Here is a 24,489-nt window from a genome sequence, read left to right as displayed (position 1 = left end):
GCATGTACGGAAATCATCACACACAAATTACGAAATGAGTGTGCTTACTCTGCTGAAAGAAATAGATAACAAACTTGAAATGTCTTTAGGGACCAGGAAAATACAAAACGCAGCATAGGAGATCTGAAAAGGGACCAAATCGAACAGCTAGAAATAAAACATGAATTACAATGAAAAGCTTCGTGGGCGGTCTTTGTGGCAGACTGTCCACAGCAGAAGAGACAGCGAGTGAAGCAGAAGATGCGTGAGAAGAGACACAGACGCAGAGGGAGGCAAACATTGGGAACTCTGACAGGCGAACAGAACTGGGTCATGAGAGGGAGAAGTTCCAACATACTTTTCTTTTTTTAATTTTTTTAATGTTTATTTATACATGAGAGAGAGAGAGAGAGAGAGAGAGAGAGAGAGAGAGACAGAGCATGAACAGTGGAGGGACAGAAGAGAGGGAGACACAGAATCCCAAGCAGGCTCCAGGCTCTGAGCTGTCGGCACAGAGTCCAACGCGGGGCTCGAACCCACGAGACATGAGATCACGAGCTGACCTGGAGTCAGACGCTCAATGGACTGAGCCACCCAGGCACCCCCCCTCCCCCAACACACTTTTAAGTAAAGTTCCAGGAGGGAAGGAAATGGGTCGAGGACATCTTTGAAAAAATATGGGTGAGGATGTCCCAGAAGAAAGCAAATATACCTGTTCAGGAAACCCAGAGTCCTGCGCAGGATAAAAAGGAATCCATACCTGATTACATCATAGTGAAACTGGAAAAGAGAAAAAGAGACAGAGAGAGAGGGAGACAGAGAGAGAGACTAAGTCTTAAAAGGATCCAGAGAAGAAAGGAAGATTATCTTCAAAGGTGTGGCACTCACACTGACAACTAAACATCTCAAGGGTTCTCCGTTGATGAAAGTACAGACAGCTAGCTGCATCTTGGTTGCAGAGCAAACTGGATATTTTATCTAATACTATAATTGCATGCTGACTAAGCCCTTCCTCTGAACTCCTTCTCAAGGTAATGGAAATAAAGAGCATGCAAATTTCTGAAAATAATTCTGAAACATTTGGCAGCTTTTAGCTTTATTATCCAATAATGTGGTAAAGCCACTGTACTGGAAATAATGGCACTTGGCTTAGAAGTTTTGTCTGTGTTAAAATCTTCCCACCAATCAATTAAAATACCTTCCTGGAGCCGTGCCACAGAAAAAGAGAAGAATAAGTGGAATTGATCCTTTCCCGGTAATAAATGAAGCTCTAGGTGATACACTTAAATACCTCTCTAAGCCACTGATGAAGTGCCTGGTGCCTGCCTGCTCACTATTTCTTCTTCTTCAGGGTTAAGTTTTTGAGAAATAAAGTTCTTCTTTCACGCACTTCTCAGGATTTTTATCTGTACATTATTTGTCAATAAATGTTTAATGACAGTTGCGACATGGCAGAAAGTGCTTCCTGTTTCTGCGCCTGGGCTTCAGTGATTTTGATGTTGAAAAGGCAACCAAAATGACCTACCACAGGTTCACAATAACAATCGTGGCAGCTTAACCACATCACTTAAATAGCAGTCTGCTGCTTTCCTAGTACATACTTGTTTCATCAAGAGGAGAACAGATACACTTGGGAATCTTAGTCCTGGGACATTTAAGACGTATCCTTCCAGTTAACAACTTGATGAAAAGTCAGACTTAAACACAGAAAAAATACAGTATGATAAATTAACTTAGTATTATGATCTTTGTTAGGATGATCAACAGGGTTAAAAGAGCCCTCCTGAGGGGTGCCTGGGTGGCTCAGTCGGTTGAGCATGCGACTTCGGCTCAGGTCATGATCACGTGATTTGTGAGTTCGAGCCCCACGTCGGGCTCTGTGCTGACAGCTCAGAGCCTGGAGCCTGCTTCAGATTCTGTGTCCTGACCCCCCGTCTCTCTCTGCCCCAACCCTGCTTGTGCTCTGTCTCTCTCTGTCTTTGAAAAGTGAATAAACATTAAAAAAAAATTTTAAAAAGAGTCTTCCTGAGAACGTTAGTGTAGCATATCATCTCTGGAAAATAAACAGAGCCTACAGAAAATAAAAGGAACACTCTTATATAGGAAGTTAACCGTGGAGCGGTGCCTGGGTGGCTCAGTGGGTTAAGTGTCTGACTTTGGCTCAGGTCATGATCTCACGGTTTGTGGGTTCAAGCCCCGCATGGGGCTCTGTGCTGATGGCTCAGTCAGAAGCCTGCTTCAGATTCTGTCTCTCCCTCCCTCTCTGCCCCTCCCCTGCTTGCACTCTCTCTCTCTCTCAAAAATAAACAAAATTTTTTTTTAAAGTTAACAGTGGCAAAAAACCAAAACTAAATTTGAAACAACATAAGCCCCAGAAAAAAATTAGAGAATTTTATATTTTAAAACAAGTATGTCAAGAATTCCTCAAAGGCTGTGTCTACTTTGCACCTCTTTCAACTACTTCACACACTTCAGGTTCTCAGTACTGGTTAAATCCTGTATTGTATCCTATGCTTTTAAGGAACCAGTGCATTATGAGTATCTGAGACATCACATTCATAGCCAATACCCAGTTTCTATTCAGAATTCATATAAAAAGCCTCTGTATTAGCAACTTATAAATATATCCATTTATCATGTTCTCTACTTTCACTAAATAATCACATACCTAAACAAATCTTGGTGTTTGCAAGACAAATTAACCACATTCCTAGTTTAGCTATCAAAAATTTTATAGAAGATGAACTGTTGGCTACAAAAAAAATAAAAATTGTTACCTGCCTAGACTTTACAAGGCTATTATTTTTTCAAATACCTTAGGATTTTTGAAAAGATATTCGCTACTAAAGCCTCTGAGTAAAAACGTACCAGGAAAGTATTACACGGTGTTTTGCAGGACAGCCTCGTGGAGACCACCGACCTAATAAAATACAGACTTTGAATCATAGTTTTCTTTTAGATCTAATTTTTTTCACCTAATCTAAATCTACCTTCTTAATCATGAGACAAGGATCTAAAGCCCAGACATTTTATTTATATATTTTTAAGTTTACTTATTTATTTTGAAAGAGACAGAGATAGCGCCAAGTGGGGGAGGGGCAGAGAGAGAGGGAGAGAGAGAGAGAGAATCCCACAAGCCGTGAGATCATGACCTGAGCTGAAACATAACAGTCGGACGCTCAACCAACTGAGCCACCCAGGCACCCCAAGCGCGGCCATTTTCAGTGATGGCCCAAACCATGTGAATTTAGTACTCCTTCCTCTTAACTATCTGCCTGAACAGTGCCCTTTCCACACCAGCACATTGGTGCGCCTTCTTCCCTCCTCCTCGCAGGAGATGGCTGCTTATTATACAGTTTTATAGGCTCAAACACACACACAATGAAGCCAGGCTTTCCCCTCCAGCCCTCCTAGCTCTGGCCCGAGGGTACTTCCTGCTTATAACTCGGAAGAGCTTTTCAACCCGAGACTGGCTGGGAATCCGCACATGTCTGTCCTCCCAGCTCCCTGGACGGGTTCCAAATGAACTTTTCAGTCTCCTTCGAGCCACTATTTAAGTCCCTCATTAATGTGCGAATATGAATCAGCAAACTATGAGTTTCTACCACCCTCAAAGGATCTGCATTTTCCTCAGAGCAAAGCTCCTCCCTGCTACAACCTGTAGGGTGTCATTTTTCTGTAAAGGTCTGGTTTGATGACAGTTCCCAGGAACTTTTAGGATATTCCATGTTAGTCCCGTACAAAAAACACCATGTGTTAAATCTTTGGGATCTTCCTTTCTTTTAGGATGTCACCCTAATCCTACAAATAAAGGGACTAAAACTAATCCTATAAGAGTGAAACAATAACAACTACATCTCTCATTCTTCCTACTTCCCTCCTCCACTCCAAAAAAAGTTAAATAAGGGGCGCCTGGGTGGCTCAGTCGGTTAAGCATCCAATGTGGGTTCAGGTCATGATCTCACGGTTCATGAGTTGGAGCCCCGCATGGGGCTCTGTGCTGACAGCTCAGAGCCTGGAGCCTGCTTCAGATTCTGTGTCTCCCTCTCTCTCTGCCCCTCTCCTGTTCATGCTCTGTTTGTCTCTCTCTCTCTCTCAAAAATAAAGCTTAAAAAAAAAAGAAACAGAAAAGTCTTTAAAAAAAAAAATAGGGGTGCCTGGGTGGTTCAGTCGGTTAAGCATCTGACTTCAGCTCAGGTCATGATCTCATGGTTCGTGGGTTCGAGTCCCATGTCGGGCTCTGTGCCGACAGCTCAGAAGAGCCTGCTTCCGATTCTGTGTCTCCCTCTCTCTCCGCCCCTCCCTTGCTCATGCTCTGTCTCTATCTCTCTCTCTTAAAAATAAATAAACTTAAAAAAAAATAAGTAAAAATAAAAAAGTTAAATAAATAGATATAAATAAACTTCCTCATGCAAACTGAACTGCCACTCCACAAATGTAATAATGGACTAAGAGACCTTTGACCCCTAGGTCTCTGGGTCAAAGATAATTCAGGTTGTTAGTGATAAAATGTCACAGTGCTTAGTGGTCAGTGGCTCACAGATGCAAGTGAGTGACTTGGTCTCAGAGCAGCTGCGAAGACAAAGGTGTTCACAATTCTCTTCTGCACGTTCATCATTTCTACAAAGATGTCCAGAAGGCCCACACAGATCATTCTTGTTAGAACCTCTTGCATTAAGGCGTCAGTGCCAGGGACGTTTCAGAGCACTGAGACAGATAACACACACACACACACACACACACACACACACACACACCCATTACCTTCCTCTCCCATATTACTCTACTGTTCATCTTGTCAGTCAATATTTATTGAACCCCCTTGGGTACAAGTTACCGTAACAAGGAACAAATAGATATAAAGGTTTGGCTTATTTAAATTTACTGCAACCCTCAAAATAATTAAAATCATACCACTGATGTACTCCAAACGGCTATCTGATGCCACAAAAAGATCTCTTTCTCATCCAGAAGCATAATCACACCCAAAACACTATAAAAGTACCGTTGAATTCACATACAAGGCCAATTTTAGACTTAAAAGTAAGGCATTACAGTTATGAAAATCCCTACCCTCATCCGGATGCCTGGGTTCTAATGCCAGGAGTGAGTCTCCTGTTGGCCTTTGGTGTTTTCCTCATCTGAAAAGACGTGAGTCAAGCAGATGATCTCTAAAATAACCTCTTCAGTTCTAACATTCAATGATTCTTCCCAGGACTAATATAGTTGTATTTAAGATTTGACTGTTGGGGCGCCTGGGTGGCTCAGTTGGTTGAGCGTCCAACTTCGGCTCAGGTCATGATCTCACGGTCTGTGAGTTCGAGCCCCGCATTGGGCTCTGTGCTAACAGCTCAGAGCCTGGAGCCTGCTTCGGATTCTGTGTCTCCCCCTCTCTCTTCCCCTCCCCTGCTAATGCTCTGTCTCGCTCTGTCTCAAAAATAAATGAAAACATTAAAAATATTTTTTAATAAAAAAAATTTTAAAAAAAGATTTGACTGTTTAGGCAGTACTAATATTGTTGAAGATTGTTTTCATTACTTCCCCAGAATAATGGTTATTTATTTATATAGCAAACTCTAACATAGCAAGCAATAGGTTCCAGGCAATAGTCTCAGTATTTACAAACAGTAACTCCTTAAACCGCATCAGCTAACTTAATTTCCTCACTGCCTGTATGTACTTAAGAGAAAAAGGTAACAAAAACATTTTACGTTAGCAAGAACTGTAGACTGAATAAACCTCTAATTTCTATTCACTAGTCTGAATAATTTAAGCACTGATTGTTCCTTACTGAGAGCCTTAAAATAGATTGTGCAAATTGAACCCAGAAAAATAATGAATGGTCAATTTAGGAATAAATCCATGGAGCACTGGTACCGTTGATTTGCGCTCATACTTTCTTCCTGACTGATAGAAACATAATAACTAAACTGCTACCCATAAACTCCACAACTCATTGTTTTAAGCAAATTAGCAATACTGCCTCATTCATTCAATCATTGTATAAATTAAGAGCAACAGCTATGCTTCCAGCACTGTGCTGGCCCCTGGTGATGTGCTAATACATGAGGCAGATGTGACCTTATGGGGTTTAAGGTCTAAAGATGTAAAATGCTAAGATGTGCATCTATGACCACTCAATTAAAAACCTCCTGGGTGAAAGCAGTGGTTTATTTTCTAAAAATTAAAATATATTAATGACACGGGGCACCTGGGTGACTCAGTCAGTTAAGTGTCTGACTCTTGACTTCGGCTCATGTCGTGACCTTACAGTTTCGCGGGTGTGAGCCCTGCGTTGGGCTCTGAGCAGACAGCGGAGCCTGCTTGGGATTCTTCCTCTCCTCTCTGTCTGCCCCTCCCCTGCTCACACTCTCTGTCTCTCTCAAAATAAATAAATAAACTTAATATATACATATACATATATGTAATGACAAAATAAAATGCGCCAAGTAGAACCGAGATTGTTTGACCTTTGTCCTGCAAGCAAAAGCCAAAACCCAGGATAAACAGAAATTACGTACAAAACACTTCTATAATAAAAAAAATGTGGTGATAGAATGTGGAAAGTTCCCTATTTATTTACATACACACATTGGTATCCTTACAATTTTATCACTCTGCACTTATACTAACTCCTGAAATATTATTTATGGGACTAATAATCACAAAAGCAATCTCATAAAAAGTAACTCTACCTGATCATTGAAAAGATAGTTCTAGTAAATTTCAAGTATAATTACTTCATACCTTTTAAAAGCAAATGAAAAGAAGGTCTGTACCCATAGAAAGCACAGAGCCCCATATTTAGGCAATGTGCAAATTTAGTACTTAGAACCTTGGGTATGTATATCCATATGTACATTTCCCATTTCTTATTTCTTTGGGTGACCAGAAATAGAGTGATTTTTTTCCATGAAACCATCATCGCCACTTAAAGATCAGAGGCCTGGGGCACCTGGGTGGCTCAGTCGGTTAAGCATCTGACTTCGGCTCAGGTGATGATCTCACAGTTCATGGGTTTGAGCCCTGCATCGGGCTCTGTGCTGACAGCGCAGAGCCTGGAGCCTATTTCAGATTTTGTGTCTCCCTCTCTCTCTGCCCCTCCCTGGCTCATGCTCTGTCTCTCTCTGTCTCTCAAAAGTCAATAAATGTTAAAAAAATTAAAAAAAAAAAGATTACAGGCTTTTACTTACAAACGTACCATGAAACATGACAATTCTAAGGATGTCCATTATTCACTTATTTGTCCAGGGTCTCAACAAAGAACTGCTGTGTTCATAACCCAAAACTAGATTCTTATAACTTCTGAGCAGGAAATATTCTTTACATTTTATAGTGAGTTGATACACCAATACAAGCAAAACACTGTGAATATTCCAAAGAGTTATTTTTCTCTGTGAGTTAATGTGAGAATGGTAACACCACTGGGGATGAATAAATTGTTCTCCTGATGCAGTTGTAACTTATCTTGCTCAAGAGCAACAGCATTATTCAGGAGCTATGCCATCCAGCTGCTGATAAGTTTCACAGAAACAAATCCCAAAAGGGCATCTGTGTTAAGGTCAGCAGTAACTTTGTAAAATCACGTATCTAAAATGACAAAAAGGGCATTCAGATCTTCTGCGGCTGCCTCTCTCGTGGAATCCAATGATGTCAGAGGCACAGGCGCCTAGAAGTTCTCCCAACTGGTATGTCTAGATCATGTCCCTGTAGGACAATCGCTACTACCCTTCCGGCTCCCGGGAGCGTTATTCCCATACTGGTGCACTCAGGGCAAAACTGAGGTTGGCTATGTCCTGCCTTTTTGTCACAATTTCCAGAGGTAGGACGGAGTAAACCTAACATACAGTGGAGGGAAGCACTGAGACATATCTTTACCTTACAAAGTGTGACTGCAGTCACCAGAATTGGATGTGAAAAGCTTTCACCAAAGCGTTCACTGAGCTTTTTAAGTTTTGTGAATATTTATTCTCTAATCACTACGATATTGTAAGTGGTGACAGTTTTTTCACCGTGCATGGTCCAATTTAGAAGTTCCCTTGGTAGATGGAGTCCTGCGTAGATTTGATCTGAGAGAAGAATAAATGCATAGAGGTCTTGGGGACTATGCTGCCTATATTGTTAACTCCTGGGGAAAGATAACAAATGGCCTTTGTCTTGCCTGCCTTCCAGAAGTGAACCCCAGTCCTTTTTGATGGGTGTAAATAATGTACACAACATTTAAAATTCTCATGGTGCTTTCCAAGTATCAAAAATATAAAATAACTATCTCCATTGACATTCTTCCTTTCTTTCAGGTTAAGGGCAACTGAGAACATACAATATAGTCGGCATGTAAAAAATGACAAAACAAAACACAATCCTTAAGACATACATCTCCCATTTCTATTCAATTTAATATATGGAAAATTATGTATTTCATTTCCCATTCAACTCAGCATTCAAATAATTGGTTTCCTCTTGACAAACCCACCAGCTCATTTCCATAATTCCTGTATATATAACTCTTTCCCAAAATGGATAATGCATGAGCAGTTCCCTCCCACCCCCCACCCCCAGGGAAGACTTCAAGTATATAGCAAGGTGACCTCACTAAAACGAATTATAATCACAATCTATTTTCTGTATTTGAACTAATCCTTCTGGGACAGTACACCAGCCTTCAATATTTTTCTCAGAAACAGATGACAATAATTTTCAATATTACTGCTGTTATAACTGTTTATAAAAACCTACCGTTTCTTGGGTTTCACAGCAGGCTCCCTGTTTTTATTTATTTAAAAATAACTTAAAGTGGAGAATATCGGGAATACTATCATTTTAAATAGTGAAATAGTGTGCTTAGCACAAATACAGTCACTCTGTTGGCAGAGAAGAGAGAAAATACCAAAAGAATATAAAAGCAAGTTGTGATACCTACATACAAAATAATGTCTACTCAATAGACAAATGAAAAATTTTGAGAGATAATAAACTTAATATAGCTTATAACACAGTGTGCTCCAATTAAATCAATTTATAAATACAATTATCTATCCTTCAGCTCAGGAAACAAAATAGTAAACGTATACAGAAAATGATTCTCACTCATTTATTCTATAAATTCATATGTAAAGTACTCTACTAGGCACTATGTGCAATACAAGTTACCGTTGACCATGAAGACACAGGAGATAAGGTATGAGAACATTACCTCTAAAGAATTAATTGCTATATACTTTAAAAGAATAAGAGTGTGTGTAATATTTAAAATACAAGCGCACATAGCCTATTATTGTACCAATTCACTAAAATATCACCACTAGTGGGGCGGCTGGCTGGCTCGGTCGGTTGGGCGTCCAACCTAAACTCAGGTCACCATCTCACGGTTCGTGGGTTCGCGCCCCGCATCAGGCTCCGTGCTGACAGCTCAGAGCCTGGATCTTGCTTCAGATTCTGTGTCTCCCTCTCTGTCTGCTCCTCCCCTACTCACACTCTGTCTTTCTCTCTCTCTCTCAAAAATAAATAAAAATTTAAACAAAACTTTTTAATAAAAAAATTAAAAAATATATCATCACTAGTGTTACTCTGTTCTCCAAAAATGAGTTTGTCTATAGGTCAAAGTTCAAGCTAAACCTCAGGTTAAGAATATCCGCTCATCTTTTTATGAACGTGTTGCACATTTGGCATTTAACTCTCACCAATGGTCCAAAGCTACAGAATCTATGCCAAATAAATACTTGATGTGTACTACCAACAACATGATCATTTACAAGGGACCTCTGTGTATACGACCCCAGGAAAAGATGTAGAGCATGTATTTATAAAGTTGTCTTCTGAGGTCTTAAAATTCAGACATTGATTCGGACATACAGAACAAGAGGATACCATGAGATGAAAAGTACACTAAAAAAAATGCCTAGATTTTGTTAATATGCAAACCCTATAAAACCCATCATTTAGTCCTGACTCTCTACCGAGCACAACACCCAACACTACTCCTCAGAACAACTGCGTGAATTACATACTATTTTCCACACTGGGGACACATGCAAAGTAAGGCTAAAGAGCTTCGTCCCCACCGGGGATGCGTGACAGGGAGGCCGTGGTTCCCAGCTGCACAGTCGAAGCACACAACCCTTTCAGCCAGGCTCTGATGGAACTGACCCGGCACCGCTCAGCCACGGGAGGAGGGACGCAGCAGTCACTAAGCCAGGCCAACATTCAGGTGTCCCAGAAACTTCCACTTGGTGCTGCTCACGGTCAAATTGTCCTGCTGCTGTGTCCTGAGCCGCACTGTATTAGAATACAGGAATTCTCAGTTGGCCTGCTAATTAGGAAAAAAACAGAGCCAATTTCCTTCTCAGTGGCCACACTCAGAAAAGGGATTTTCACTTTTGAGGCGAACAGCCAGATACTTTTTGGAGAATGCAACATGAGTGCTGGGCCAAGTCAGGATAGTGCTGGTGCGGGGGGGAAGGGAGGATCGCTGAAGGGGCAGCAGTGGGGCCACATCCACGAGGGCGTGGGCCCAGGAGTGTCCCTTTTAGGGGGACTTTGTTTCGTCCCATCCCCTGTGGAATATACGGGTGCAGATCTAAAATGCTGTCCCTACTTTGTACATCCTTCACTCCAGTGTGTTTGGAGAAAAGATACCAGAATTATCAAAATGATGACTTAAAATGTTGACTTGGGCTTCACTTAACCGCTGGCTACACAGGTACACGTTTTTGTCTGGGCCAACCCTAACTGAGGTTACAAATGGATAGGGCATCGCCTCCATCCAAAAAAGTCTCACTATATCCTCACATATTACATGAATATACAAAACGAACACAAAACAACCCTTTCATTTAAATATCCATAACCTTTAATATAGTTTAAACTATATATTAAGCCATATTAATTAAACTATATATTAAACTATATATTAAACCATAACCAGAAAGAACACTTCCCAGGTTTGAGAGGGAAGCGGGGGAAGGGAAGGTACACACACATACACACTTTTTCATACACTAAGCCATGTTAAACATGATACCAATGTTCACACTGTAGACACAAAACTACAGCGTGCTGTGTCCAAAATGACTTCCCTTATCCTCGAGCCTCCTTTACATCAACTATTATTAGAGCAAGTTACCAACCCCCTCCTCCTCCCCTAAATGTCCTCCAATACAACAGAAAGTCCAAGGAATAAGATGCAGACAGGGGAGAAGAGGCAAATTCAGGGACAATCAGAAACCTGTGTAAGTCTTGCTAAACTTAAGAACAGAAAGAACATTTGGGGCAGCTGGGTGGCTCAGTCGGTTAAGTGTCCGACTTTGGCTCAGGTCACGATCTCACGGTCCCTGGGTTTGAGCCCCGAACTGGGCTCTGTGCTGACCGCTCAGAGCCTGGAGCCTTCTTTGGATTCTGTGTCTCCCTCTCTCTGCCCCTCCCTCCCTCTCCCTCTCTCCCTCTCTCTCTCTCTTTCTCTCTCCCCCCCCCCCCCAAAATAAATAAAACATTAAATTTTTTTTAACTTTAAAAAAGAACAGAAAGAACATCTGATTCACAAAACACCTATTTCTAAACACTAAATAGCAACACATACATTTATCCCCATAAAAGAAAGCTCTCTTTCTCATGAGCATTTTGTTTTCTTTTAAACATCTATGTCCCTCACTTCTTTCTTCTTTGATTTTTGGATTCTTTGATTTCCTTATCAGCTCACATGTAAGTGTGATTTCCTATTATTATATATGAATAAAAATTCCAAAATAAATGACATACTACACAGCTAAGAAATAAACTTTCACTTATAAAATCTTAGGGCGTTAAGGGACACCTGGGAGCCTCAGTCAGTTAAGTGTCCAACTTTGGCTCAGATCACGATCTCACAGTTCATGGGTCCAAGGCCTTCATTGGGCTCTGTGGTGATGGTGGGAACTTACTTTTGGGATCATGTCTCTCCCTCTCTCTCTGTCCCTCCCCACTCATGCTCTCTCCCTCAAAATAAACAAACAACTTAAAAAAAAACCCTCAGGGCATTAATAGAGACATGTTTCTATGCATAATTAATATTAAAACTTTTTTACATAAGGCTGGAATATATTTTTGAAGTATAAAATATAAATCACAAAATGTGTAGGAATTTCAGCTTTCAATCCTGGAGTCCTTAGATATAAGACCTTCAGTATTTAAAACATTTCACTAGACGATTTATGTATTCTGAAAAAAAAAAATCATTCCAAATTGGAATCTAGACATTTCCTTTTAAAGATTGGTTTTAGATTCACTATGGAATAGCTAAAGAGACTGTCATAACCTTAAAAAATGCAATTTGTCTCTGCAATTACGAGATTATATGTAACAAACATGACTTACAGTCACAAACGTGAATATACACACTTTTTAAAACCTAGCTCTATCTAAATTTAACTTTATTTATAAAGCAATATAGGCCAATCATAATGAGATGCATTTCCACTTGACAATAAATTTCACAGTTATTAATATACTAGAAAACTTGTGTTGCTGTAGCACTGTGAAACTGGGCAAAGGTATTTTTTCCCTATTATCTCATAAAATAAAACCAGGATTATTCATCATTCACCAGTATTTCCTTCTCATATCTCTGTAATCTCTGCAGAAATATGGTGGGTAAGAGAAAGCAAGATAACGGTTTTCTAAGGTCAAATAAAAATAAAAGTTCTATGTTGTGGTAGAAATACACCCCTTTTCTCTCCAAGGGGAAATACTCCTTGCCCTGACACTCTATGCTGAATTTGTTTTATATGGATATCATATGACCTGATCCATTTATTGGAGAAAATATCACTGGTTCAATGATATCCTATCCTGGGTTCCTTTATATATTACTTTTAACCTCTTTTAATTACCAAAACTTATAAGAATTTTCTCGATGTTGTCCCTACAATATTATTTAAAATAATATGTAAAGCACAAAGCCAAAGTACTCAAGAGACTCCAAATATTAAACCATAGGACATTGACAAGAGTCAGTCATATATGACCTACAAAATTGACTATTTAATGTGATTCAACCCAATAAAGCATTCCCTAACTCTCACATCATTGAAACTAAAACTCAACAGCTGCCCAAGGAGCCAGCTGCCTGCCTGATGAAGTTGTGGCATGAAAGATTTGGGACACGGAAGCAGAGCAAAGGCTACTTTCCATCAGTAATACCTTTCTTGTCTAGGAAACACAGCAAACTACACTGCATTTCAAAAAGAGAAGGGGACTCATATAATGGGAGCAACTCACAAATGAAGATGGCTAATGCCAGGTGGAATAAGTCAGGAGCAAATGACAAGGACGAGGTGACAATATTACAATACTAGCCCATGTCCAATGGATTTAGTCTTTCATACCCATTTTCAAAAATGTGTACCTCTATCAAGTAGGGTTCTTGGGGTGCTTGGGTGGCTCAACTGGTTAAGTGTCTGACTCTTGGTTTCAGCTCACGTCATGATCTCACAGGTTCGTAAGTTTGAGCCCTACATTGGGCTCTGCACTGACAGTTCGGAGTCTGTTTGGGATTTTCTCTCTCTCTCTCTCTCTCTCTCTCTCTCTCTCTCTCTCTCTCGCATGCGCGCTCTCTCCCTGCCCCTACCCTGCTTGCTCACTCGCTCAAAAAAAAAAAAAAAGAGTAGGGTTCCTAAACAATTTAAGCTAGGGGTTGAAGAAACTGTGTGAAGAAATGAAAGCAAATGTGTTAGTAAAAATCCTTTGTTCAATTACATAATGCAACTTTTAAATGTGACTAAATCTCTTCGAAGGCTCTGAACTTATTCAAAAGGAATAGCTCTAAAGGGCAACTAAAAGGTGCTTATGAGATATTAGGTTCTCTGAGGAAAAAGTGCTGGTGAAAATTAATTTCACGGACACCCCCTTGCAAGTGACAACTGCATGGTCATCATCAGGATGATGTATCAGAATGTTCCCATTCAGAATTCTTAGTGAATTCAGGCTATTTGGTCTAGCTGGGAAATGAACTCCAGTTGAGGCAGCTAACTCTGATCAAATCAGGACCCTCCTCTTCCCCATAGATTGCCCAGAACATGCAAGTAACTTAAGAAAAGTTAAAAAGGAGTCATTCTTTGGGGAATAGCAGTGTGATGCTCTTGGAGCACCCTCTGGAGGCCACAGAAAAGTGACACTGGTAACTCGGACAAAGAAGAAAATTCTGGTTATCTCTGGCCTTCCAGATCTGCAGTCCACGGATCTCCCTTGCGTTGGACTCAAAAGTGTACTTGTTCAATCTTAATCAAGATGATATACAACACATGCATAATTAATTTATTGTTTGAAAATGCAAAAGAAATACAAGACGTAACCACATTCTCACACAATTGGGTCTTCATTTTAAAAAAGAAAAAAAATGTGCTGATTAGTGTATTTTCAGCCTACATTCTGAATTCTTTCAGGAATTTATTGCAGAGGCATCTCTTAATATTTAGAAGAGAGGAATGTGAAAATATAGCATTCTCATTAAAAAGGGTAAGCACACGAGGTTATACGGGGTCCTAATAGTTATCAAACTTCTCAGAGTAGCCAGCCTTAGGTTAGTAAAATGGAGAGCAAATTAAGTTCTGTTTTTTCCCCTAACACCTTGCTTTTTCTAAAGCAACAAACACTGACATCTATTGGCATTTTGGTAGCTCACTTTTTAAAGAATCTATTAAAACTCATACAAGGACACAACCACACAATTAGGATGTGAAGCATTAACAGTGAATCCAAAACATCACTTGTGCCTTTGGGAAATTTCATTTTCTGTACCTTATAGCATATTCAATAGACACTATTGTCTTCTGGTTAAAATAAATCAGTTTTAAAACCAAAACTATCTGATTTATTTTTTTGCATTTTCTGTTTATGCAGAGGAAAGTCCTAGGATTAACCAAAATACGAGAAGTCCATTTATTTGTCTCTTTGAGCAAACAGAATCACTCACCCGGTTTGTTTTCCCCTGTCCTAATAGAACACGATAAACTATCAGGACTGTGAAAGCCAAATTTAGCTTGTTACTCCAAGAAGGTTAATAAAATACCGATTTGGTATGTGTCATACTCCCAGAACTTTAAACACTACGTACAACCATTCTAGTGGTTCTAGAGGGGAGAGCACAAAGACTGAGAAGTATGGATTTCCTATATTCATCATTTATTTATATTTAGAAACACCTGCACTCAATTCTGGGCTCCTTGCTGGCAATATACTATTACATTTGATAAAAAGATAACAAAGAACATGTTCATACACACTCTTTCCCTTTCAATTGCTGCAATTTGTACTAGTCCCCAAAGAGAAGATTATGCATTCTATATAATAAAGTGAGGTTTGAGAGTCATCTCTTAAGTGTTGCCAGCAAAGGAGTCGTGTTTCAAAATCTTCTCATAGCTTGAAACCTCAACGTCTTTCTGCCAGAGATAAAATTATGTTGCACCTCACTCTATTTTCAATATTTAGACTGAATTCGGGACCGTTTTCACAATACATATATGCAGCTATGGTGTTTGACATATTTATCCACTTTTCTCTATATATACAGGTAGTAGATACTAATATTTATACTCATTCTAATCTAAAGCCAGTTTGGGATTTTTTTTTTTACCATAAAAGGTAAGTTTTGAAAATGATATCAAATACCTTTGTAAAGACCTGGACGATTGGCTTCTTAAGTAATTTTATGAACAGAGTTACCATGTATCTGGCACTTACTACATGTTAGGTGATGTTCAGTACGCCTCCGTGGATTATCTCATTAAGCCTCGTAATAACATCATGATAATAACAACATTTTACTATGCAGTTTTTACAAATAAGGAAACTTAGGCATAGAGAGATTAGGTAACTTTCTCACGATATCTTTAAGGAGCAGGAATACTAGGATTTAGACCCAGGCAATCTGGCTAAAGAGCTAAGAACCAGGCACCCTGCTTTTTGCCGACTGGCAGTGAGGCATTTTTGTACTTCCCAAAGAACAAGTGACAAAATACACAAAGCATCTGTTACACTGCCTGGAACATGCTAAGATATTCAATAAACATTAGCTCCCTTATTGATAATATAAAGAGTGCCTGGGTGGCTCAGTCGATTGAGCATCCGACTTCAGCTCAGGTCATGATCTCGTGGTTTGTGGGTTCAAGCCCCACGTCAGGCTCTATGCTCACAGTTCAGAATCTGGAGCCTGCTTCGGATCCTGTGTCTCCCTCTCTCTTTGCTCCTCCCCTGATGGTGCTCTGTCTCTCTCTGTCTCTCAAAAATAAATAAACATTAAAAACATTCTAATGAATATAAAAGCATCCAGTACAGTGCCTGGCATGTAGTAAGGTATTCTTTATTCTCATACTAGTTCAATATTTTCTGATTATATATATATATTTTTTCCTCATCAGTATTACTTTCTCATCTTGCAGATATGAGAATAGTATCCCAAGTTTCTCTCTTTCTGCTTCAAAATAATTTTTCAAAATAAATCCTATTTCATCTTATCAATGATATTTAGTGTTTTGAATAATTACATAAGGTAACTGGCCAGAAGTAACCAGGTTGAAACATCACTGGACATTCCTCTGGCTCTGTAAACACACGGTGCCCTGTTAGTGACAGCACACTTTATATCCAAGAATGTTTACAAGCACTTCAGTCTGGGGAACCACTTCAAGAAACACGTGGGTGATGTCATCGAGGGAGCACACAGACCACTTCTACCCGTTTGGTATACTGAGATTCTCAATTTATCCACCACTTGTACTCACAAATGCCTCCTTCTGCCAAGATTAAGAGGAGTCACAATAGTTCTAGAACTCGGCTTAGCTTGGTCACGGATTTGTTTCAGGTCACGTGAAAGGAAAAAGAGAGAGAGAGACAGAGAGAGAGAGAGAGAGAGAGAGAGAGAGAGAAAAGAATCCTTTGTGGTGTTTTATGAAAGAAAAACATATCAGCCAATGGAGATTCATAAGGGAAGCTCAGAGCCAAAGACCAGATAGCAAAACAAAACAAAGCAAAACAAAAACTCTGGGTTTGTAACCGGTGCTTCAATAGGAAGAGTCTGTTGGGCTAAATCAATAAGAAGAGGCTGGAATGGGAGGTCTAGAATCTAGGAGGCCCAGGATGTTACAGGGCCCCTGGTACAACATGGATCTGGGTTACAAAGCCCAGGATTTGCTGAGGTTGCTTATTTTGAGCAAAGAAGAGGAACCAATGACACCAAGGGCTTGGGACCTATTAGAGCCACTATTATGGAATAGATAATTCTGTTGAACATCTGCAGCCCCAACAGTGTGCAATTCAATATTCAGTTAATTGTATAAAAATGTGGATGCTATGAAACATAGCCATGTATGTATCACATATCAGTCACACATGTCATATGAAAGTTAAAGAAGCCCTTCTCCCCTGAAAATTTCCCTCCAACAGATGTGTTTATGCCTCTGCATATAATACAGCACACAGCGGGGCTGAGAGGCCATTATCTCAGCATTACATCTCCCCCGACTGTCGTGAAGTAATGTTATAACAGCCAAAGAGAGGCTGGGCAGTTCATGTGCGTCATGTAGCGTGTGCACTTGCAGTGGCCACTTTAAGAAAGGGGTCAAGTGTGGGGCTGACGGACTCTTATGCAGGAGCTATTTAACGGATGGGTGTGGTCCGTAGGTCCTCATCTGGGCTGGCTTGTCAAGGGGCAACACTACAGTGATGACACCAGAAGTCGCTCTTTTGAGGACACCTGGAGAACTTGAGTGCAAAGGAAGTTAAGGAAGGCACGTGAGTTTCTCCCACAAACCATTACGGCTATAGGTTATTTATTCCCCCAAGATAAGGAAATGTAACTGGCACTCAGCATCGTAAGGAAAATGACAAGGAGAGAAACGCTGATTTCAAAGCAATACTATTAATGCCACATGCTTTTACAGAGAGCTGGTTTCAAGTTGACCATTCTTTTCAAATCAAATGAAGAATCGATATTCTTAAGTGGTTTATGTGATTTATATGACTTTTTACCTCCTCCAAGGTGCCCTGGAGGAGGTAAAAAGTTCCTCCCCAAAGATGACGACTCCCTGATGGAAAAGGGAGATAAACATACTAAAAACCAACCCGAGCCAAGTTCACCTCAATTTTCAGGAAGATAATAGGGAGAATGTCACTTAAAGATGCCAATCTATCTGGTTTAGAGGGAATCGCAACGTGGACTGGAAAGCAGAATGAGAGCCACCGAGGAAGCTCTGGAACTCTGTGTCAAGGGAGAACCTTCAGTAGTCACAACACAGCTGCTACCTAGTAGATAAGATCTGTAGGACACAGAAATGCCTGCTTGCTCTTAAATCTCCCCCCCCCCCCCGGAACTACCTGATTATCTGAAATGTCTATGTTATGGCACTGCCACTATAAACCCTTGACAAAATGCAAACCTGTTACCTGAGAGGGATGCCACTTCAAACCAATGCCCTGTTTAATTCATCAGACCACCTACAGAGGAACACAGAAACTTGTGAAGGCAGAGTTCACAGGCAGGACAGGGAAAGACCTAAGGCCCCCACAAATAACTCTACAACTTTACAGTTCTGGCTACATCTAAGGTCTCTTTAATTTACCATGATGACTTTTGAAAGGACAATAGATAAAGTCACATAGAGGTTGCTAATTCGGCTCCCCATTTCAGACCTTGTCTCCAAAACACAAGGTAAAAGTAAACAAAATTTCAATATACCCTCATGAAGTAATTAAGGTGAATCTGATCAGCAGTATCTTATTATACAAGCATGCACAGGAATGGTCAGTGGCCAAACAATTACTCTTTGTTCAATTTCTGTTTTGCTCAAAACCTGCCGAAGGTCCCTGCCAGTAAGTCAGGTTCTGAAATGCTATCAGTGATGCCAATAAGAAGACTAAGCAAATCTTGTTTTCTTCCTACAAGGAACAAATATTTCTGCTTATCTTCTCAGCCACAGTATTACCAAGTGCTATTGAATTAATTCTTCAGGAGTGCTGGGGGATGCTTTAAGTGACTTTAAGTGACTTAATGAATCTGGATCAATTAACAATTGGGAATGGACGAGACAGAAAAAAAAAAAGACCTTATACGTCTCCCTCTCTTCTCCTTTAAGCACCTTCTTCAATCGCTCATAAGCAAGTATTTATGTGGGATGCTTGCTCTATTCAAGACAATGTATATCTAAAGGATCAGCTCTTCCTTGGGAAATCTAAGGTGAAACTGTCATTCACAACCGTGTGCTAATGATCAAAAGCAAGATTTGTCTCTAGAAAGCCTCGACTGCCATTTCATCCTATTATATAACCAGCAGGCACCTGGGTTCAAACATTTAGACAAACTTTTGCTTTTTGGAACCTCTTGGGAGCATAAATTAAGCATATTTATCAAGGAGGTCCTGAAAACCAGAACTGGTAAGCTGGAAGTCTGAGAACTTATTTGGAGCAGACCTGGTTCCTGGCACTGACTAGATTTTTATCTGCTTCGCTGACCTCTAGGAATCCCTCTCAACTGATCTGAGTTCCAGTATCTCAGGGCTGAATCAGGGTGAACGTACGCACACACCGCGACCCTACAGGGCTTCCCCTCGGCCAAACCCAGCCGCGCACCCGCTCCAGCTCCCGGGGCCTCTCTCCCGACCACCCAGCTCTGCCCAACCAGGCGCGCCAAGTGGAGACCCGTTCCCGCTTTTCTCGCTAGAGGGCAGACGGGGCCCGTGCAAAGCCCTCCTAGCGCCGGACGAGCGCGCACCCAGCCTCGGTTCCCGCACTTCGGTCCGGCTCCCGGGCTGGGTTCAGCTGCGGGGCGCTAGGAAAAGGCCGTGCCAGGGAGTGCTGCGCGACCCGGACCCCCGGAGGGCGCGGGCCGCGGCTGCCGCCCCCAACCGTACGCGCGGGGTGCGGACGTCCGGGTGGGGCTGGGCGCCCAGGTGAGGGGCGGCCCCACCGAAGGCGAGAACCGCCCGGTTCCGCGGACGCGCGGGAGCAGCGCCAGGCGCCAGGAGCGCAGGGCGCGGGCAGGCGAGGGAGAGGCGACGCCAGCGGAGGAGGAGGAGGAAGAGGATCGCGAAGCCGGGCCGTGCTGCGCACTCACCTGGGCTCGGGCCGCCCGCTGGGAGCGCGGGCTTCTTGCCGGAGCCTCGGTCCTTCTTGCCCTTCCCCTTGCCTCTGCCTTCTTTGCGCTCGGACATCTCGCCCGAGAAATGCACGCTCTACGCGGACGGCTCCCGGCGAAGGCGACGCGCCGCAAGTTTGGTCCGAGGGCTTGGATCGGGTTCGGGAAAAGTTTGTCCCTCGAGGAGGGAGAGCGCGTGGCCCGGCTGAGGCACTCGCGGTGCGCGGGGGCGTCTCCTGTCGCCCGCGGGGAGCGGCGCGGACGCGGCGTGCGGTCCGGGCCACCTGGGGCTGGCGGTCGCTCTCGCTCTCGGAGCTGTTCGTGTCGCTCAGGGAAGTCCTCGGTTCCCGCCGCGCTGGGTCCAGCCGCTGTCGGCTCCGGTGGTGGCGTCCGTCCGGCGCGCTCGCAGCCCGATGAGGGAGAGGCGTTCAACCGTCCTGCCCCGCGCTCGCTTCGCCCAGGCAGCCGCCGCCGCTCTGCTCCTGACCTCCGCGCGAGCCCGGAGTTCCGACAAGTTTTGGGGAAACTCCTCGCCGGCTCTTTTTCAATTGCCCCACAGCCACCCACCTCCCGCTCGCAGGTTGGAGGCTGGCGCCTCCTTCTCCCCCTCCCCTTGCCTCGCCCCCTCCCTCTTCCCCACCACACCCCCACCCGGAGGCGCGGACACGCCACCGGGAGGAGCCTGGGCTTGGCGCTCCCGGGCGCAGCCCCTTTCCCTCTCCGAGCCAGGCCGGGCGGGGGGCGGCGGCGCGCAGTGCGGCTGCCGGGAACCCCCGACAGGGGTCGCTGGAAGCCGCGCGGAGACGTCGCCCGCGCCGGCGCCGCCGCGCTCGCGGGAATCAAACCCAGTGGCCCCGGGAGCTTCAAAGACAGAGGAAAGGACCCAGAGGCGCCTCGCTCTCCTCCGCTGCCAAGCAGCCCCGAAGGGAAGGTCCGTGCCCAACAATGCGGAGAGACGTTGGAGAAAAAAGTTTGGAACTCTGACACCTGCCCCCCAAAAGAAGGCTCTGTGCAGCCATCGGGAAGGAGCGAAACTTTGGTTGTTTTCGCATGAGAGTGTGGAGTTCATTCCTTTCTTACTTCAGTGAGAGCCCCACGCGCGCGTAGGGCAAAGACAAACTGTGTGCAAGGGAATCTGAGTGTGAGGCTGTTCCGGGTGCACAGAAGGGCTCCGAGAACCTTAAAGATGGTCGATGGCGCTGTCTTCCTGGATCTGCCCCTTGAATGCGTGTGTACCCCGCCTTCACGTGGGTAACCACGTGCCTGTCATAATTCTCGTCTTTAGCTTTTCACAAAATAAATAATAATCATCTAGCCTCTTCAAAGAGGATGTCTTAAACTGTATCTCTCACTCCAACTTAATTTTCAAAGGAACTGATCAAATCCTGGTTAAAAGACGACCAACAACCAAGTTCCTATAGTAGCTGAGGGTCACTCAGTTCTGCTGAGAGGGACAGCAAGTAGGGAGAGGTAGAGTTGGGAAGACAGTCCTAGAGATCTTTAATACATTAACGCTAGCTTTCTCAGATTCAAACTTTCCTCAGAACTGCGGATGAACTCCTTCTTCCCTTGCCCTCCCTCTGGTGGAGAATTCTAAAGAGCAGTGAAATCCAGAAAACATGGACACCCTGCTGCAAAGGACACAAGTTAAAGGCAAGGGTAATCCACACCGTGGAATGATCCAGAACCATGTAGAGGTCACGTCCTCATAGTTCTATGACAGCCGTGGCTAACTTAGAAAGTTAATTTACAGCGATACACTCCTGTTGTGGTCAGGAAGAGGTGAGTATGAACAGCAATGTGTGAAATGGACTTCCTCCTCTTTACAGGTGATTTGCTCCTGATTTTCCATTCTCCAGGGCACGTGCTAACTGAACCATTACCTGCAGACAGCCTTTAGGTATATATTGTAATTGCCAATTAAATAAAGGTGAAATATGGGAAGGGGAGGGCAAAATCATTCATTTTAAATAGTCCTAAAAGAAGAATGATTTTATTCTCGTTTAATTTGCAGGGTAATAAGAACTGTTAAGAGATACCTTAGCAGTAATGCCATCATTATTTACTTTGAAAAAGTTTGATGTCCAAATATCTTCTGATTACCCTTCAACAAACACCAAATGTAAGTGTACTAGGCCATAAAAACAGCAAAATCAGGGGAAAGATTATGAATACACCCGAATAGCACTGTAATATTCCACAGAGTCTAATGTAAAATGAAATCTGAATGTTGCCTGAAATAGCTCTGTTTTCCCAGGAGGGGCCACTGCTCAACAAGCAGGAAGCAGCAAAATTCAGAAAAGGGGAGCCCTTTCCTTTTTTTTTTTTTTTTTTTTTTTTTGTGCCAAAAAGACATTTATTACGGAGCTATAAATTAGAGGTGGTGGGCAGGGTGCAGGAGGACGGGCTGAGTGGTCACGTTTTGGGCATCCGCTCCTCTCTGTCCTCCTGGGCCTGGATTCTGAGCTCCTCCTGCAGGCGCTCCCTGGCTCGGACCACCTTGGATTGCAGGTAGAAGCAGCCACCCACGGATTTGTCGTTCGCCTCGAATACCTGTTCGTAGTTCTTCTGGATCTCCTCGGTGCTCAGCTTGGAGACATTGAGAATCTGCTGTGCCTCCTGGAGGCTGAGGCCGGACAGGTTGGAGGCAGCTGCAGACCGGTGTCCAGGACGTCCCCGAGCGTCAGCTGCTGCCCGGCTGCAAACTCCTGCCACAGGGCTCGGGCAAAGGCCCTGCCCACCACCTGCACCCCCATCACAATGATCTGGGCCAGGTATTTAGCCATGGTGGCCGCTCTGCCTCGGGGTCGTGGACTGCTGCTTCCTGGCCCTGCGGCCCTCGGCTCAAGGGCGGCCGACGGGCCAGAGGTCAAGGGCGAGGGCGCCTGCGTGACTCCGCACTAGGCATGCGTACTTTATCTCCAGGATATGAGACCCTTTACAGGCTTGGTATACAATAGATAAATGTTACCAAATATATCGTTGTTTTAGAATTGAGGAATATCAAGCAAACATGTATGTTGGGATGAAAAGTTTCAGGTCTTTCCAAACAAAACGGGAAGGCATTAGTGAAACCCATACCTATAGAAATACTAGAATTCATTTTGGAATGGATTTGGTTTGGATCTAGATGTTTTACTTCTCAAAACAGCTTATTAATTCCCCATTACGGTAATTTTTCCGTGAGGATAACGGAAATTTTGTGATAATTTTCCATTTAAACAAAAATCTATAGTACTAGTTGACATTTTTCCCAAACTAAGCATGAAGGACCACAGAAAAGATCATTGACCTTGCTGATTTTGTTGTCTTTTGTTTGTTTGTTTGTTTCATTGTCTTTTTTTGTTTGTTTATTTTTGAGAGAGAGAGACAGAGCGCAGCGGGGGAGGCACAGAGAGAGAGAGAGGGAGACACAGAATCCTAAGCAGGCTCCAGGTTTGAGCTGTCAGCACAGAGCCCCAGGCGGGGCTTGAACCCACGAACCATGAGATCGTGACCTAAGCCAAAGTCGGACACTTAACCGACTGAGCCACCCAGGCACCAGGACATTGCCGTGTCTTTATAATAAAACATAGTGGCCACCAAGTAATAGCATGATTCCTGTGGAAAGACTCAGGCCTGGGGAATGAGTGAATGTGAAGGCAGGAAGTTGGGTATAAGTGAGCATTCGATCATTGTTCTTTTTTGGTTTGATGTGCCAGAGAGACAGAGAGAGAGAGAGAAAAAAAAAGGACAAAATTTGCAATGATAAACATTGAAAGAACATCTAAGAGAGATGATGAAGAGGCAATTGGATGACAGGGCTTCCTGGGCCTATGTTTGGATTCTGGAGTCATATTTTAGCTGTCAATGCAGCTGAAGTGTCAGAAGATTTATGACAAAGTCCAAAATTTTTTTTCTACCAATACATCATTTAAATATGTCTTTATCTTTTATATTATTTAATGTTAATTTTTCGAGGGTTATTTTATTCCATTATTTATGATTAGGTAAAAGAATAACCAAATAAAAGTCCATTTCTTTAATAATGAAAACACTTATGAGATTTTTCAAGGGTTTGAGATTGTCCTTAAATTATTCATCTCTATGGTCAGAAAGCGGCCAATGATTTTGAGGTTTCCGTCCCCCTCCTTTTTTTTAAACCTTGGAAATGATCAAAAGAAGGGATGGAGAAGGGAAGAAGAGTATTTTTGCTTCCTTGAAAACCAAAATATGAACCTGAATTATATAATTTAGAAATGGTGACATATCTTCATGGTATGTATAATTTTCCTAAGTTGTTATATATTGTTTAGCTTTTAGAGTACGTATCATAGAGGGTATATCAGCTCTCAAGTAACATATGTCAATCTGTCAACATTTGTCAACTCCTGAAAATAGAGTGGCGATTTATAAATAAGCAACTTGAGAAA

At 42.6% G+C, this 24,489-nt stretch overlaps 1 protein-coding gene and 1 pseudogene across 4 annotated transcripts in view; both read right to left on the bottom strand.

The window, feature by feature from the left end:
• Positions 1–24,489, bottom strand: part of NRG1 (neuregulin 1) — a 1,114,285-nt gene that overhangs the window by 204,154 nt on the left and 885,642 nt on the right. For 2 of the 4 annotated variants that reach the window (XM_047857144.1, XM_047857145.1), the window contains exon 1: positions 20,057–20,248. The exons of the other annotated variants lie outside the window; for them this stretch is intronic. In XM_047857144.1, the coding sequence (XP_047713100.1) occupies positions 20,057–20,153 (97 nt within the window). In that variant the 5' untranslated portion in view covers positions 20,154–20,248. Of the gene's footprint in view, positions 1–20,056; positions 20,249–24,489 lie in introns of those variants that run through there. 4 annotated transcript variants of the gene reach the window in all.
• Positions 22,493–22,910, bottom strand: LOC125164431 (mitochondrial import inner membrane translocase subunit TIM16-like; annotated as a pseudogene).

The sequence above is a fragment of the Prionailurus viverrinus genome, chromosome B1 (assembly GCF_022837055.1).
Source record: "Prionailurus viverrinus isolate Anna chromosome B1, UM_Priviv_1.0, whole genome shotgun sequence".
NCBI classification, from domain to species: Eukaryota; Metazoa; Chordata; class Mammalia; order Carnivora; family Felidae; genus Prionailurus; species Prionailurus viverrinus.
The sequence above is the reverse complement of the archived record's forward strand: the minus strand, read 5'-3'. Positions and strand labels throughout refer to the sequence as shown.